Here is a 14043-nt window from a genome sequence, read left to right as displayed (position 1 = left end):
GAGATTCATGTGGCAACCACGAATGAACTTTGTGCCGCAATCTTTTCTGCCAATATTCGTAAAGGCTGTGATCCCAAAAATTCAAATGAAGACAGCTCTGCTCCTGCCTCAATTGACACCCAGTTCTGTACCTCCACAGCTCGGAGTGAGTCCACTACCAAATTTTAGCAATTTCACTTACTGGGGGACAGATAAAAATATCGAAACTTACCACCAAGAGCCGACAACGGCAATTCCGTGTCGATTGATTCTGCCTCTGCGGCCATGGACTTTCCAAGATACGCCTGTAGTGCCTGGGTAATAATTGCTGTGGCATCTTCTATTGTAGTGGCATTTTTGAGCAATGAGACGGTCTGTGCCGGACTGGATCCAGAGTCCTCCCCAGTGGGCCGAATGCGATGATCAAACTTGCGATCGAGCTGCCACAAGGCAGCATTCTTCCGAGGCAAATTGTCCTTCATGCCGGCCACCAATTGCGGAGGGATAGAACTTCCATCCTGGAGGATCACATGAAGAAGAGTCTTCAGATCTTCAATAGTGATTTCCGTACCCTCCAAATGGCTGTATCGCTCCTGGCGCTGCTCTGATGATTCTGCAACATCTCCAGTACCGCTCGCATCGGGAACAAGACCTATATTGATACTTTGGCCGCATAGATTATGGCTTCGTCGCCAGGACATCAAATCATCCATGAAAGCATTCCCTGCAGCGTAGTTGGATTGGCCAATATTGCCAATGAGACTAGCAACAGAGGACAAAGTGATAAAGAAATCTAGATTGGACGGGAAGAGATGATGCAAATTTAATGTGCCACGGATTTTGGAATTTGTGGAGAGTTTCCATTCTTCAAATTTCATCTTCTCAAACATAGCATCCTGGGATATGTCAGTATTTGCTTGCGAAATATGAGATATTTAAAATGATAGAAAGTCGTTACCTTGAGGACCGTAGCGCACTGAATGATGCCTTTAATCTTCCACCCTTCGATTTTCGCCTCTGAGAGCAGGGACTGCACGTCTTCTACCTCAGTAATATCGCAACATCTGACGTGCGTGTAACAGCCGGCATCGTTGAAGCGCTGAAGGATAATTTGTTGCGCATTATTGGGTGTGCCGGAGCGACTGAGGAAGACTAAATTCTTTGCACCACGAGACACTAGTACCTCTGAGAGTGCCATCCCAATTGTCCCTAGTCCACCTGCTAAGACATAAGTATTCTCTTTTGGTAGATCAATTGGCTGGACGGGGGCCGGAAGGATTGGCACCATGCCCGGTGCGTCGAGATTGACAATAACCCGAGTCCTGAAATTTCGAGAGTGATTGAAAGCACCTGAAATCTCAGAGACAGCAAAGTTGGGATATGGTTGAACGATATGCTGAGCACTGAGTAATTTGAACACTTGGCGGAAGGATTCCAAGACTTTTTCTGTCTGGAAATCAGCTTTTCCTCGCAGTTGTAAAGATGAAAAGGAACATCCACGAGAAGTGAAACTGGTCGGAAGAGAACTCATATTGATGCCGCCACTCAAGTTGACATAAGAGCCCCCAGTTGCGAGGCACTGGGCGGCAATTCGAGCTGCTGATCCGCCTAGGGAAGATATGGTGACCTCCACGCCCTTGCCTCCCGTGAGACGATATATTTGTGAGGGCAATCCGCTCCGAAGAAGGAAAGCTTTTTCCGAAATAGAAGAATATTGCTTTTGAATTTGATTGACTGAATCGATGGTGTCCAAAGCCACGTAGACATCGAGTCCCGATGCCAGGCCACAATCTACAATTGCTCGGAGAGTTTGATTCATAGACCCCACAACGAGAACAGATGAAGTTTGACTCTTGCGGACCGTGTCAAATAGGCTCATGTAGGCAAGTGTATATGCGACCGGCATAGAGACAGCCTGAATTAAATCGGCATCTGGCTGGAGCTTTGTGACTGCACCAAGGGGAACCCGTACCCGATTGGCGATTCTGATTTTTTCTCCCGCGTACAGTAATGCCACAAAATCGCCCGGCAAAAACCCGTCTCCCACTTCAGATCCTACCTGGCGGATCACCCCGACAGCCTCAATCGCATGCACCCGCGTCTCGGGGGGCTGGTCGTCATTTTGACTTTGTACAGGGACTGTCTGTAGCTGTAGTTGAATTTCAATCTGATCAGCCGCCAAGGCGTCTTCCAGGTCTGTGTTAATCTCCCAATAGTGGTTTTCAGCATCTAGCTGAGAATTTCGTAGCCACAATGGTCGCGTGCCGTCCATCAGATTGGCTTGCTTGGGTTCTGGCCCATGAGCCATACTGTAAATGGCGTCACCAACAGGCTCGTTAGCAATGACTCGTGGCACTAAAATTCGACCTTCGCGCACACGGAATTCGAAGTCTGTACTGCCACTTTTGTTCGAAAGGAAAGTGAGCCACATGATTTGTAGTAAGCTGTAGGCCAGCTCTGTGTAATTCATCCCCCCGGTAACGTCAAATTGCGCCTGAGCCAGGATTGTATCACGTTGCTCATTACGCAGTGACCGGAAAAGTCCTGTGCTGGCCCCAAACTCTGCGTGATCTGCTGTGCCATTCTCGGCGATTGGGGATACCCACAAAATGTATTTTGCGCGCAGCAAGGCTTTGAATTTGACGAAATCATCTTCCGTCCATCGTGATATCCATGGACTCTGAATTTCCAGCAGGGAGATCACGGCTTTGCCCACTAGGGTTGGTATGTCACTCACGCCAACTAGCTGTATTTGAGAGCCCTCTGCGGCAAATGTATGAACCAAACACCTGAGTAAATGATCAGGGATGTTGCTTTGATTGACTGCAAGAACATAGATCGTAGAATCCATGCTCCTCGGTGTTAACTCCCGATGAAGAACAACAAAGCCAGCATCAGGATTCGGACTTCTGGTTATCCATCCGCTTGATTCGACCATATCGATGCCTTTCTTCATCGAAGAATTCGAGTCTCGGATAATCAGCCATGCCTCCGGCTTCGCCGCTGAACCCAGAATTGAGGACGCTCCATTACTGTCAATATTGAACATATCGGGGTCATCTAGAACCACCAAGTCAAAGACATTATCACCAAGAACAGATGGATCGATTGCATCAGGTGCATCGAGCCAGACAAAGTTGACCTCTGAAATTGATGTCTGCAGGGAAGATATATCCACCCGCTCACTTGGATTCGATCCAGAAATAGCTACCGTGAGGTGTCCAATATGAGGCCTGGGACCGACATGGGGCGCGAGGCATTGTACCCTTTTGACCATATCGTCTGCTGTCCCTTGTTTGATCACAAAGAGAGCTTGAGTATCGCCATGGGTGTAGGTTATACGGTCGATCCATTCCTGGAACGTGCTTTTACGATCAGTTCTCGCTCCGAATTCATGAAATGAATTCACGTGCTCTTGCCAGGTCAAAGCAGAATAGCGATTTAGGCGTTCCTTCTTGCTCAGGGTCTCGTTTTGAACGGGGACACGACCAAGACGTACACCCTGTAGCATAACTTGAGGCTTGGACCATTCCGCATCAGACGCAATACAATTTGAGTATAGACTGTCCCCGTGGTCATATGTTGTTGTGTGCACGGAAAACCGGTCTCCCGCTTTGAGGCCAAAACCGATCGGGAGGTAGAGCCGTTCCACTGCCACAGGAATATTGGCATTCTGATTTGACAATGCATCGGATCGAGACAACACAGCTGCCTGGAAGAGCGCATCTAAAGCTGTCGGGTGCATGAAATATGGTGATTCTCGCTCATGCGGCATTGTACTTTCGGTGTCTTGAACCAGACCCGAGATCCAGAGGTCACCCTTGTTTGGGCAAAAGAATGCCTCTTTAATAGACCGAAAAGATGGCCCTAAGGTAACACCTCCCGTTCTTCCGAGCCACTCATATAGTGCTTCGACATCCGCCTTGACGGCAATGGCTTGAGTGTAATGAACAGCTCTGACTGTCGCATCCCAGTCTCCCCCATCAACATGTCCGTTTCCATCTTCATAGTGCATAGAAAATTCACCTTTCGCATGCTGGATCCAGGAACTTCCGTCAGCCAAGGAGAAAAGCCCGAATTCATACCATCCTGGCACAGCCGAGTGTTGTTTGATACTCAGCAGAGTTTCCAGGCCTCGCTCATCGGGCGGGATGACCATGCCTCTGACGAACTTAAGCTCGTGGAACTCGATACCTGCAAGTGACTGTTTCGAGTCTGCAATTTGCTTTGCAGCTTCCGCCACTATGGTGACCATACCAGCTGCCGGAAAGATGATAGAACCAGCCACAATATGGTGGTTTAGCCACGGTATCTCCGACACCCGCAGGAAATTTCGCCAACGTGGCTCAAGACTGTTGTTATATGAAATTGGCACCCCCAAAATGTCGTGGCGTGGCTGTTCGCGACGACGAACTCCAACAGACGATACCGACTCATGCCAGAAGGAAGACTGGTGATTCCATGCATAGCTGGGCAGGTCGGACACCACCTTCAGCGGCATTTTGGTATGATGTGTTTGGTTGACCGCTGTCAAGTTGATTGGACTACCAATAGCCCAAAGAGTTCCTGCAGCCTCCAGTGATGTCCGGTGTGCATCTTTGTTTCGTAAAATAAGAGCTGTATACGGCAGACTGGAAAGGCTTGGGCTTACAGACTGCAGGGTCTGCTGGAAGGGTCCTTTCAATGACTCATGGGGGCCTATCTCAAGGAACCCACTCCACTTCACTGGCACTGCTCGCCGGCGCCCTTTACCGGGTTGTGCATATTGGAGGACTTGGGTCACTGCAGCGGTGAATTCAACCCGACTAACCATATTTTGTACCCAGTAGGATGCAATCATGTCTTTCGAGTAGATGCGCTCCTTCGTGACGGAAGAAAACATTGCGACCCTATTCTCGTGGCGGTCTTCTGGTTGAATTGATTGGATTGATTGCTCATACTCTGCGGCTATATCCAACATGTGTGGTGAGTGATACGCAGTTTCGACTCGTAGTTTGCGCGCAAAATGTTTATTCTCGCGCAGGATTTGCTCCAAAATGTCAATCTGCTGCTTATCGCCTGACACAGTTGTGCTTGAAGGGCTATTATCACATGCCACGACAACCGATTGATCTGGAAGCTGTTTAATGTAGCTCTGAACCTCTGTGACAGAAAGCCCAACGGCCATCATTCTCCCTTGCCGTCCACACTGGGAAAGCTGGATGGACAGAATGCCACGGTAGTAGGCAATACTAATAGCGTCCTGATGGTTCAGAAATCCGGCCGCATATGCCGCGCCTAATTATTATGATTGTCCTTGTCAAATTTTGCATTATTGACCAGCTTTGATAGAATCATGCAACATACCAATTTCGCCACTTGAATGGCCTACCGTGGCTTTTGGGTGGACGCCCCAACTTGCCAGAAGTTCGACCAAAGCGATTTGTAAAGCACAACAGATTACTTGACTCCTATCCGGCTGGTTAATGCGGGAGCTTGATGAATCTGCTCGGATTTCATCTTCGATCCTCCACGGGCAACCCAGCGTCGAGAGAACCTCTTGACTCCGCGCTATGCTCTCTGCGAAGCTAGGAATATGTAGGAGACCTTCCCCCATCCCGGCCCACTGGGCACCTTGGCCCGTGAAAACAAAAGCCAGGTTGCTCTGACTAGTGTTAGTACGCTTAGCGCGCGGAAAGCTGGAAAGTTCTTGGCCCAGAACGACCTGCAAGTCTTCAAGGGAGTCAGCCACTGCAAAGCTACGGAAGGGCAGCTGTGACCGCCGAGTGTACATTGTATGGGCAATATCTCTCAGTGATAAGTTCTGGCCTTGCTGGACTTTCTTTTCGATAAAAGATCTCCACTTTGCTGAAGTCCTACTTATGCCGGCTTTATCATGCGTAGAAAACACTACAACCACTGGGGGTTGACTGTCAGATGTATCAGTCGATCTGGGCGAAGGTCCGAAGTATTCAGAATGACTTTCCAGGATAGCATGCGCATTTGAGCCACCGAATCCGAATGAATTGATGCTCGTACGCTGGGGAAGATGGGATGGCCAGGGGACAGTGTCGTTACTGAGTCGCATATGCCATTCCTCTAGGCGAATTTTCGGATTCAGCTGCGAGAAACCCGCGTTTTGGACGAACATTGCGTTCTCAAAACAGAGTACGGTTTTGATCAAGCTGGCAACACCAGCCGCTCCCTCTGTATGACCGATATTTGTTTTAACAGATCCAATATAAATCGGGTCATCACTAGGTTGACGGGCGGCTCCTAAAGTCTTTCCGATTGCTGAAAGTTCAGTGGGGTCCTTTGACTCAGTCAGTATAGAAGATATACAACGGGTGAATCTCTTGTTAGAAGGACTAACTTACGCCAATCTCTGTGCCGGTTCCATGGGCCTCGCAATATGCGGTCTCTCTCATTGATGGCAGTCCTGGTCCGTAAGTAGTATTGATAAGATCGGCCTGTGCGTCTGCACTAGGCATAGTAATCCCTGGAGTTCTTCCGTCTTGATTCACGCCAGTCGCGCGAAGGACCGCACGAATAGCGTCCCCATCGGCCACAGCTACGGATAAAGGCTTGAGCAAGACAGCGCCAAGACCCTCTCCTCGTCCGTACCCATTTGCCTTGGCGTCGAAAGAGTGACTGATACCGTCCGCACTCAACATATGCATGTACGAAAGTCGCTGTGTGAAGTTTGGGTCCAGGATTAGACTTGCACCAGTCACAAGAGCCTATAGCGACATATTTCGTTAGGCTACAAAGAATTGGAAATATTTAGAATCAGACGTACCATCTCGCACTCTCTGTTACGTAGGGCTTGTGTTGCCAAGTGTAGGGCCGTTAGACTTGAGGAGCAGGCAGTATCCATCATCACACTCGGGCCTCTAAGATCGAAGAACCAAGAAATGCGGTTGGCAAGCATTGTCCTACCGTTTCCGGTAGCCGAATTGTGCGGCATGTCATGAAGATCACGCGTCGACAACAGCTCATAATCATTGGTCATGCAACCAGAATACACCGCAGTCTTGGTTCCGGATAGAAACTCCATTGGCACGCCACCTTCAGATTTTGTATTAGCGATAACTGAGTTTTGTCAAACTGTTCATATAAGTTGGCAACCTACCATTCTCAAAGGCTTCATAGGCCACCTCAAGAACAAGGCGCTGTGCTGGATCCATACCAGCTGCTTCTTTAGCAGTTATCGAAAAGAACGGTGCGTCAAAAAGCGACGGATCTTCTCTCAGGAAAAATCCACTATCATGATTAATCTTTGAATGATCAGCTAACACACACACTCTCTCATGATAGCTGAAGATAGTTACTCACTGCTCCCTTGCGGTCATGGCTTGGATGATACCAAGCAGAGGAATCATATCGACTGACAGGCACTTTTCCATGACCTGTTCTGCCGGATCGAATCATTTCCCAAAACCCCTCGGTAGACGATGCCTCTCCTGAGAAGCGGCAGCCCAACCCAATCACCGCGATGGGCTCGGGAGCTGGGCTTTCCTCGTTTGGGAGCTCTTTTGCGATCATTATATCGTTCTAGTCGGAAGTGCGTTGTCAAGTGGTAAACTATCAATAATGAAGAATTCTGAATCTTTCGATTTGTACTTTCAAGACAGATCAAGCTGACCATTTAATGAACAATCATCCTCCCCCTTTGCCGCCACAATATGAATCTTGGACTATACGCAATCAATATTCTGGATTTTCTGGTCGATGTCGACATCGCTCGCGGCTGTGTAGCATCTCTTACAAGGAAATAAGAGACGAGAAATAGATTTTACCAAGCTTTCTACATTCAATCTGCAAGGGAATCCAGTTGGGTAGCAGGAAAGAGATGATCATGCTGATCATGGGACTCGGAGCTCCATTCTGCGGTCTCCGGTATGCCATCCAAACATGTCTGTGCAATCTCACGATCTTTGTTATTCCAAATAGTCAATAAAAACAGATTAGTATGCGTCATAGTTACAATCTCACAGTTCCCTATTCTTATGCCGCAGCAAGGGCGTTGAAACAAATGCTCGTGCAGGAAAACATGGCATTTAAGAGCGGTCATCTCTACATCTAACAGGGCCTTTGAACCAAATACAACAGAAAAATTCTCAAGATGGCTACCCATAACACCATTATTGTTCAAAGTCAGGGCCAAGCCGCTGTTACGGAATCTCCCATGCCCGCACTACCTGATGATTATGTTTTGGTCAAGACTAAAGCTGGTCAGTGTTATATACTGATAGTAGGATACATTTATTAATATATATATTCCAGTATCTCTGAATCCCACCGACTGGAAACATCTGGATCTCGAGGCATGCACTGGGACCGTCATGGGATGTGATTATGCCGGAGTTGTGGTGGCTATTGGACCTGCGGTCAAAAAGTCGTGGCGGAAGGGAGACCGGATAGCTGGTTTTGTTCATGGTTGTGATACATTGAACCCTCAAGGTGGAGCCTTTGCAGAGTATGTGATCGCGAAGGGAGACCTACAAATGCGTATTCCCGACTTTATGAGCTTTGAAGCAGCGTCAACCCTCGGTGTAGGAATCATTACGGTTGGACAAAACCTCTATCAGTCCTTGGACCTCCAGATTCCGGGAGAACACGATGCCCACGACAACAAGGAGAGCACGGACCATCAAGCAGGCAGTATCTTAATATACGGTGGCGCGACAGCTACTGGATCGCTGGCGATTAAATTCGCAAAGCTTTCTGGCATGCATGTGATTACTACATGCTCAGAAATCAATCGCACGTTTATGTACGAGTGGGGTGCAGATGTGGTGTTTGACTATCACGATACTCATATTGGTGATATCATTCGCCAAGAGACCGATGATAGCCTGGAAATAGTATTCGATACAATATCGACGACTGAGTCCGCTTCAATCTGTGCTGCAGCAATTTCCTCTGCTGGTGGCGTATACAATGCACTGCATGATATCCGATGCCCTCGTCCCGATGTGGATACGCATGTGTCGATGGCCTATGATATTATTGGAGAGGACTATTGGTTAGGAGGAAGAAAAATCGCTGGAAACTCGAAAAATTTGGAGTTTGGGGTAGAGTGGGTCCAAACTGTTGAGCAATTGCTGCAATCCCGCCACATTCATCCACACCCCTATGATGTTAAACCTGATGGATTGATCGGTATACCTAATGGGCTGCAGCTACTTCGTCAGGGTAAGATCCATGCATGTAAGCTAGTATATCAGCTTGAACATGCAGACTAGATCCACTTTCTCGCACGTTATCTACAGAGTGGACCGGAATATATTTCATACCCAATCAGTGATGTTCCAGGGTCACCCATCATGGATATCCCAAAGTATTCACAATTGTGTAACTTACCTAGGCAAATAAATTCGAATCTTGCCGCGCGTAGCGTATCTACACCTACCAAGATATGTGCATAGCGCCTTATGGTCCTACCTACCATACATAGGATCTCACATTGATTTTACATCATTTCAAGGTTTTCGTGATAGATCATCAAGAGTTGCAGGTGAAAATTCTTTTATCCTTGGGTTTGACATTCCCACGTCCAAATTCTATGTTGACCTTCACCTTCTATTGCACATTGTATTAGTCAACGCATAATCTTTTAAGATTAATATTTATTCTCTTGCGTCCTGTTTCTGTGACAAAAGTTTCATTACACATTTCCAAATCATTCTACACCCTGCACCATTGACGAGATCTGCTTGCAGTATGAAAATCCTTTGCTTGCACGGCCATGGAACGAATTCAAGTATTCTGGAGTATCAGATGAGTGGACTCAGACAAAAGGCTGATCCAAGCTGGGAATTTTACTACCTTGAAGGGGAAGTTGAATGCCCACCCGCCGCAGGTTAGTTCTTATGCAGTCTTACCAGCGTCATATGTCCGGACCATTAGTGACAATTATCCAAAGGTATCGAAAACACATTTTCCGGGCCATACCTCTGCTACACGAGAACATTCAATTGGAAAAGTGAGGCTACTGCCCATGCCTTGATTGATGAGTTTATAGAAGAGGAAGGTCCATTTGACGGAGTCTTTTGTTTCAGTCAGGGTACAGCAATCTTAGTGTCTTATTTGCTCGAACGGGTGGCTGAAGACTGCAACAAACCCCTTCCATTCCAGTTCGCCATCCTCTGCTCGTCCACATTACCTCTGGCGGCAAATTCAACCTATTTTCACTCCCTGGTAGAGTCTCTTGATCATGAGGATGAAGCCAGAATTCGCTCTGCCGAGGACGATCAAATCGCTCAACTTACTGGCCCGGTCCAAATTGTTATCGGATCTCTAGTCAAAATCCTCGATTTTACAGAGACTATTACTCGTCAGCCGCGTTCCTTCTTCTTGGATCGTGAGTTGTCTGAGATCCCCTGGGCATTGCATCCAGACATATGTTCCACACGCATCCCGATTCCGTCGCTACACGTGATCGGCAAAGAAGAATCTGGTCTACGGGAATCTAGTTCGATCGCTCAGTCATTCTTCCAAAGTAAGAAAAAAAGGGTTTTTGAGCACTCGGGGGGGCACGACATCCCCCGCTCCGGTTTGGAGGTACACCAAATGCTCTCTGCTATGGAGTGGGTGGTTTCTCAGAGCCAATTGCCCACGGAGTAGTGACCGATTACCATTTGTAAACATGCATGATATTTAAAAAGTGGAAGGAGTGTTTCTGGGAAGCCATTTGACTCAACTTTTGTCGACTGTGGGCTGAAACTGAAAGGGAGGTGGGGGTAGCAAAGAGCCATGAAGGAGATTATATTTCCTGAATTTATGATAGACACGGGTTCTAATATGGATGACGGAGTGATTGTTTATTATTTTGTTCAACTTGAAGCGTAAATGAATATATATGAATGGGAGATTGCGAAATAAGCAATATGAACAAAATTAATACAGACGCGCTCGAAATCACTCTTCAATTCTGTCAAACTTTATTTTGCGTGACGCCCTACCACTTGCTGCATTCTTTTGGTCCCCCTCTGTTGAACTATGGATGACCAAAATATGCTGAAGTTCGGATTACTAGGAAATTGAGGACGATGATTAATCACTTCTTTTCCAACGGTGATGAATCCTAGGACCTCGATCCCTCAGACCAGGATTCGCAATACGCTCTAACCCCAGGATATTACGTACACACGCCACCCTCAGAATATGGATTCAGCCCTCTACCGAACCGTTACCCCCAGGACGGTGCCCAGCCCTTACTCTCAACCCTACCAGAAACCAATAAGCTGCTTTAGCTCTCCGAGTGGGAAGCTCCGAGTGGGAAGCAAATAGGCCAGACGACGAGCTTCCCGCCAGTTTTATTCGGTATACTATCGAGTGGAAAGTCAAAGTAAATAATCGATATCAGAGGACACGGAGTAGGACGTAGCGCTGACTCTAAGCGCTGATTGGCCCTTGGTTCTCAGGGACAAGTTGTATAAGGTAATCGAGGGAAAAGTTGCACGCAAACGAAGGGTTAGGTCGGACGATATATCTATTGTTGTCTCGATCAACGATCGTAAGCAACGGGACCTGAAAAAGCGGTTTAATGGCCTCAATATTGACTGGTCCGCTGTGGAAAAACAAATACTCGTTTAGGGGAAATTTCACGCCAGCGGTAAAGAGTTACGGCTGAAGATTATCTTTAACTATTTAGAGGACGACTACTCTCCTAGAAGCGCAACAGGCAGAAACGATAAAAGTGGAAGGTTATCTGTCACCAAAAGGATACTCAATAAACGGGATGAACAAGTCGACGCCGAACAGCACGCAACTGAATAACAGTCGATCTAGCGGGTAGTCTACACCTTGATACGCTGTCCTTCAATATCTTATTATCTTGGTCCGCACTGCTGGCAGGACCTATAAGTGGACTCCCGAGGTCGACAAGGAGGATTACTAAAGGTATGGCTTGGTAATCCCACAAAGAGGTTAACTAATTAGTTACCTAGTTAACCAATATTGGCTTATATAATTACTTGAGATATATTCGCTATCTAGTACTATCCAATAGAAACTATACGATCCTTCCAGAATCTCATCTGGTAGTATATCTTGCTCAGGCCTCACTTCCTACAGTGAGCTAGAAGAAGCACCGGTATCCCTATAAAGAACCGCTCCTTCTTACTAGTTCCTGAAAGCAATAAGCGCTGAGGAAATCAAGTACATATGTGGAGCCCGAGGTGGGTACTCGAACCTTTACCCATCGGACTATATGAAGGGCTACATTGTATGTATGCACATTCTACATATGAATTTATATCGCTGTTTCAAATCTCTACAAATAAAGGTCACCGGAAAGGTAATTCGCATTAAACCCCACAAACAAACACCCATTGAAACAGGTAGTACATCATCAAACATGTCCATCTCTTCACAGAATGGCCAATGCATTAGGCGGGCTCGCAATAGCACCAGGAAAATTCAGCGGTGACGAAGTAAGCAAGAAAGAGTACTGCTTACTAGCCCTACAAGCCTCCGCCAGCTCCTTCAAATCCCAAAGCTCACCAAGCGGAATACCCAACAAACTAAGACACCACTGATGCAACACAAGCTCATGGGTAGGTTGTTCCACACCATTAACGATAGGCGGCATAGCCTCAACCGCCGAGTTGTCACTCACAACAGCAGCGAAATGCCGATCCCAAAGCCATCGTACTATTTCCTTACTCCCCTCCAGCCCACACATCCTGCCACTGCACATCGCAGCTCCCTGCTCGGCGCCAGTCATTTGACCCAGTGTCTCGGTTACGCCGAATCGGATGAGGAGGATATCGCCTGCCCGGAAGGTTAACCCCTGCCAGGTCGCCACTGCTTCCAGCTCGGTAATCCCAATTCGGAAACCGGAGAATTGGTTGTAGCTTATCCCGTGGATCTCCGCGTAACTCTTGAAGTCTAGCATTACGCCTCGGCCTGTCACACACCCGTGTTGGTGCCAGTCTGGGTTTTCTCCATTAGCCTTTTCCAGTGTTAGGTTTCAGATTCGTTGGAACTTTCTTACGGTCTAGTGTTGGCAGGTGTTGAGCTGACTCGGGGGTGTGGAATGCTTCGATTGTTGGTTTCACTCCATTGTAGGTGAGGCCGGCTGGGAGGTGCGTGAAATGAGCTGGGACGGGAGTTATTTTCTTTTATTCTGAAAGCTAGAGCTCCTGGACAAACCGAAACTATCCCATTGACTACTGGCTTGGGTATTGAACTCGACCTGGAATTAATCAGCTCTGGGATAGCGGGCGACAGGGCGCGCTGCAAAATACCTCATCGTCGAACCCATAGTGGCTGCCAGATACTGGGTCTTCCAACTTTGTGACATTATGACAGAGGCTTTTTCGAAAGAATCCTGGGATTTTGATGCTTCCGATGGGCCAACTGGTGGTATTAGGGACTATGTCTTGGAGATAGTGAAGGGCACTTTACTTGAGAGAAATAGACACGCCATGGCGAACCTCCGCGACAGCATCCTTGACAACTTCTGGGGTGAGTAGATTCAGGGTTCCCAAGACATCTTTCTTGTCACCTTTGTCGAAGATGCCCCAAGAACAGCCTTGCGGCATTCCATTGACAGGAGGAAGGTCATCGAAGTTCGGAAGAGACGACATAGTAGATAGAATGACAATGAGGTCCGATATAGCTGACTTATTGAGGACAAAGGCAGACTCGGGAACGTGTTTCAAAATGGGCTGTCAGCTTCCTGTCGAGCGGGTTTCGTCAGAAAGATGAAAGAATACCTCGATTATTTTTTAGTATACCTATCAGATCCGAGTCTTTTGGTTTTGCTTCTAATTGTCTGACGTTCAGTTCGGCGTCCCATACAGGAGATTAAATGCAACACCTCGATAGTGCTGTGTGTTTATCTTATGATATTTCTAAAATCTGAATTCAAGGTAACAAAGAAGTCTTATTATGTCCAACCACAGGTAGTGCAGGTCCTAAGGTTAGCCCTTTACGATTTTGCAACAAAGAGTCCCCAGTTGGTGGCGAGGAGAACCGAGAACTTTAATCTGATGGAGGATCTAGACGCCCAGGTTCGCCATCCTCATGGGGGGAATGCGAGCGAGTTTGAAGTGGTTTGTAGTCTCAATGTGA

The 14043-nt window shown here is 47.4% G+C and overlaps 4 protein-coding genes across 4 annotated transcripts; 2 read left to right on the top strand and 2 right to left on the bottom strand.

Annotated features, from left to right (window-relative positions):
- Nucleotides 1-5: 5 nt before the first annotated feature.
- On the bottom strand, nt 6-7503 carry N7479_007993 (type I polyketide synthase; the record flags this gene model as incomplete). Its single annotated transcript, XM_057255687.1, has 8 exons — nt 6-154; nt 212-875; nt 938-5256; nt 5326-6271; nt 6336-6698; nt 6758-7050; nt 7091-7235; nt 7294-7503. The coding sequence occupies 8 exons, from the start codon at nt 7501-7503 to the stop codon at nt 6-8; spliced, it is 7089 nt and encodes a 2362-aa protein (XP_057109549.1).
- A 580-nt stretch (nt 7504-8083) lies between these two features.
- On the top strand, nt 8084-9206 carry N7479_007992 (zinc-binding alcohol dehydrogenase family protein; the record flags this gene model as incomplete). The annotated part of the gene is made up of 2 exons (XM_057255686.1): nt 8084-8192; nt 8245-9206. The coding sequence occupies 2 exons, from the start codon at nt 8084-8086 to the stop codon at nt 9204-9206; spliced, it is 1071 nt and encodes a 356-aa protein (XP_057109548.1).
- A 478-nt stretch (nt 9207-9684) lies between these two features.
- N7479_007991 (uncharacterized protein) lies at nt 9685-10587 on the top strand (the record flags this gene model as incomplete). Its single annotated transcript, XM_057255685.1, has 2 exons — nt 9685-9823; nt 9887-10587. 2 exons carry the CDS (start codon nt 9685-9687, stop codon nt 10585-10587), a joined length of 840 nt encoding a protein of 279 aa, XP_057109547.1.
- A 1747-nt stretch (nt 10588-12334) lies between these two features.
- Nucleotides 12335-13556, bottom strand: N7479_007990 (cyclase; the record flags this gene model as incomplete). The annotated part of the gene is made up of 5 exons (XM_057255684.1): nt 12335-12873; nt 12962-13066; nt 13120-13162; nt 13215-13326; nt 13375-13556. 5 exons carry the CDS (start codon nt 13554-13556, stop codon nt 12335-12337), a joined length of 981 nt encoding a protein of 326 aa, XP_057109546.1.
- Nucleotides 13557-14043: the final 487 nt, after the last annotated feature.

This window comes from Penicillium vulpinum, assembly GCF_028829585.1.
Source record: "Penicillium vulpinum strain IBT 29486 chromosome Unknown utg000003l_segment0_segment0, whole genome shotgun sequence".
In the NCBI taxonomy this organism is placed as follows: domain Eukaryota; kingdom Fungi; phylum Ascomycota; class Eurotiomycetes; order Eurotiales; family Aspergillaceae; genus Penicillium; species Penicillium vulpinum.
The sequence above is the reverse complement of the archived record's forward strand: the minus strand, read 5'-3'. Positions and strand labels throughout refer to the sequence as shown.